Source organism: Haliaeetus leucocephalus, unplaced genomic scaffold (genome assembly GCF_000737465.1).
Source record: "Haliaeetus leucocephalus isolate CR32 unplaced genomic scaffold, Haliaeetus_leucocephalus-4.0 Scaffold395, whole genome shotgun sequence".
NCBI classification, from domain to species: Eukaryota; Metazoa; Chordata; class Aves; order Accipitriformes; family Accipitridae; genus Haliaeetus; species Haliaeetus leucocephalus.
In genome coordinates this window covers 369,792-370,914 of record NW_010972831.1, presented here as the reverse complement: position 1 = coordinate 370,914, position 1,123 = coordinate 369,792, and the positions used below count along the sequence as shown (strand labels likewise).

General features: G+C 67.9%; 2 protein-coding genes across 3 annotated transcripts in view; one reads left to right on the top strand and one right to left on the bottom strand.

Moving 5' to 3' along the window:
* Positions 1-794, bottom strand: part of MYBBP1A (MYB binding protein (P160) 1a) — a 62,710-nt gene extending 61,916 nt beyond the window's left edge. The window contains exon 1 of the mRNA XM_010573896.1: positions 750-794. Coding sequence (XP_010572198.1) covers positions 750-794 — 45 coding nt within the window. The remainder of the gene's footprint in view (positions 1-749) is intronic.
* Positions 795-989: 195 nt separating this feature from the next.
* Positions 990-1,123, top strand: part of EIF4H (eukaryotic translation initiation factor 4H) — a 12,013-nt gene continuing 11,879 nt past the window's right edge. Inside the window, exon 1 of one of the 2 annotated variants that reach the window (XM_010573491.1) lies at positions 990-1,087. In XM_010573491.1, the coding sequence (XP_010571793.1) occupies positions 1,029-1,087 (59 nt within the window). In that variant the 5' untranslated portion in view covers positions 990-1,028. The remainder of the gene's footprint in view (positions 1,088-1,123) is intronic. The other variant, XM_010573492.1, reaches the window with a different exon arrangement.

Below are 1,123 nucleotides of genomic sequence, written 5' to 3'. Positions count from 1 at the left end.
GCTCCCCTCAGGGCCGCGGCTTCTCCCCAGCCCCGCGCTCCCCTCAGGGCCGCGGCTTCTCCTCAGCCCCGCGCTCCCCTCAGCGCCATATTCCCCTCGCCGTCTCAGAGGCCGGCGCCTCCGCAGCCCGCGTTCGTCCCTGCCCTACCCCAAGGGTTTCCTTTGCTCCCCCGTGCCCTGGTTAGCAGCTTTTGAGGGAAGGTTGGAATCCTCTCCCCGCGGGGAAGCGGGGCTCGGTGAGGGAAGAGGGCTGAAGCCCTGCGGGGCACGGAGCGCTCTGTCTGTCCGTCTGCAAGACGGCGGTCCAGCTCTGCGGGGCCGGAGGGTGCCAGGTGTGGTGGCACCGCTGATTGTCCTGTGAGAATCTGCGTGTCTCGTGGTTTTTTTATAAAGCCTGAAGTCATAGCCTAGGAAAAGGCAACAAATCGGTTCACGCAAAGGGTACGTTTTGTAAGGACGCCAAGAAACTTGGGGCTGCGTTGCCTCTATTCGCAGTAAAATACAGCGCTGTTCTCCAGCTGCCCTGCAAAAATCGCGCACGCTTGCTGCCCTCCTCCCAGCCTCCCTCACCCCCCGCCAGCCGCAGGAGTGCGGAGAACCAGCCCTAACGCCCGGAGTGCGAACCACCTCTGCCCTTCATCCCATCCGCAGCCACAGCAGGGTGATCTGGGGACACGGGGGAGCCCCGCGGCTAACACACCGCGCCGGTTCAAGCACGCTTCAGAGCCAAAGGCCTAGGCTGGTGTCACCGATAAACGCCCAGCGCTGACCCCGCAGCCCTCACCGGAGGCCATCCCGGGAGCCCCCGGCAAGAGCCCGGCCGGTGAGCGGCTCTGACGGCGGCGGAGCAGCGCCCAGGCGCCGCGGCTTCCCGACAGGCAGTAGGGTAGACGGCCCCAGCGGGGCGGGGAGCTGGAGACAGGCACCGCCAGGGGCAGCCCTGGCCCGGGCTCCGCCGTATATAAGCGGCGCGGGGTCCTACGGGCGCGGTCCTGTCACGCTCGCACGGGGAGGAGGCTGAGGTGGCGATGGCGGATTTTGATCCTTACGACGATCGGGCCTACAGCAGCTTCGGCGGCGGCCGGGGGTGAGCGCGGAGCCGCGGGCGGCGCCAGGGCCGGGG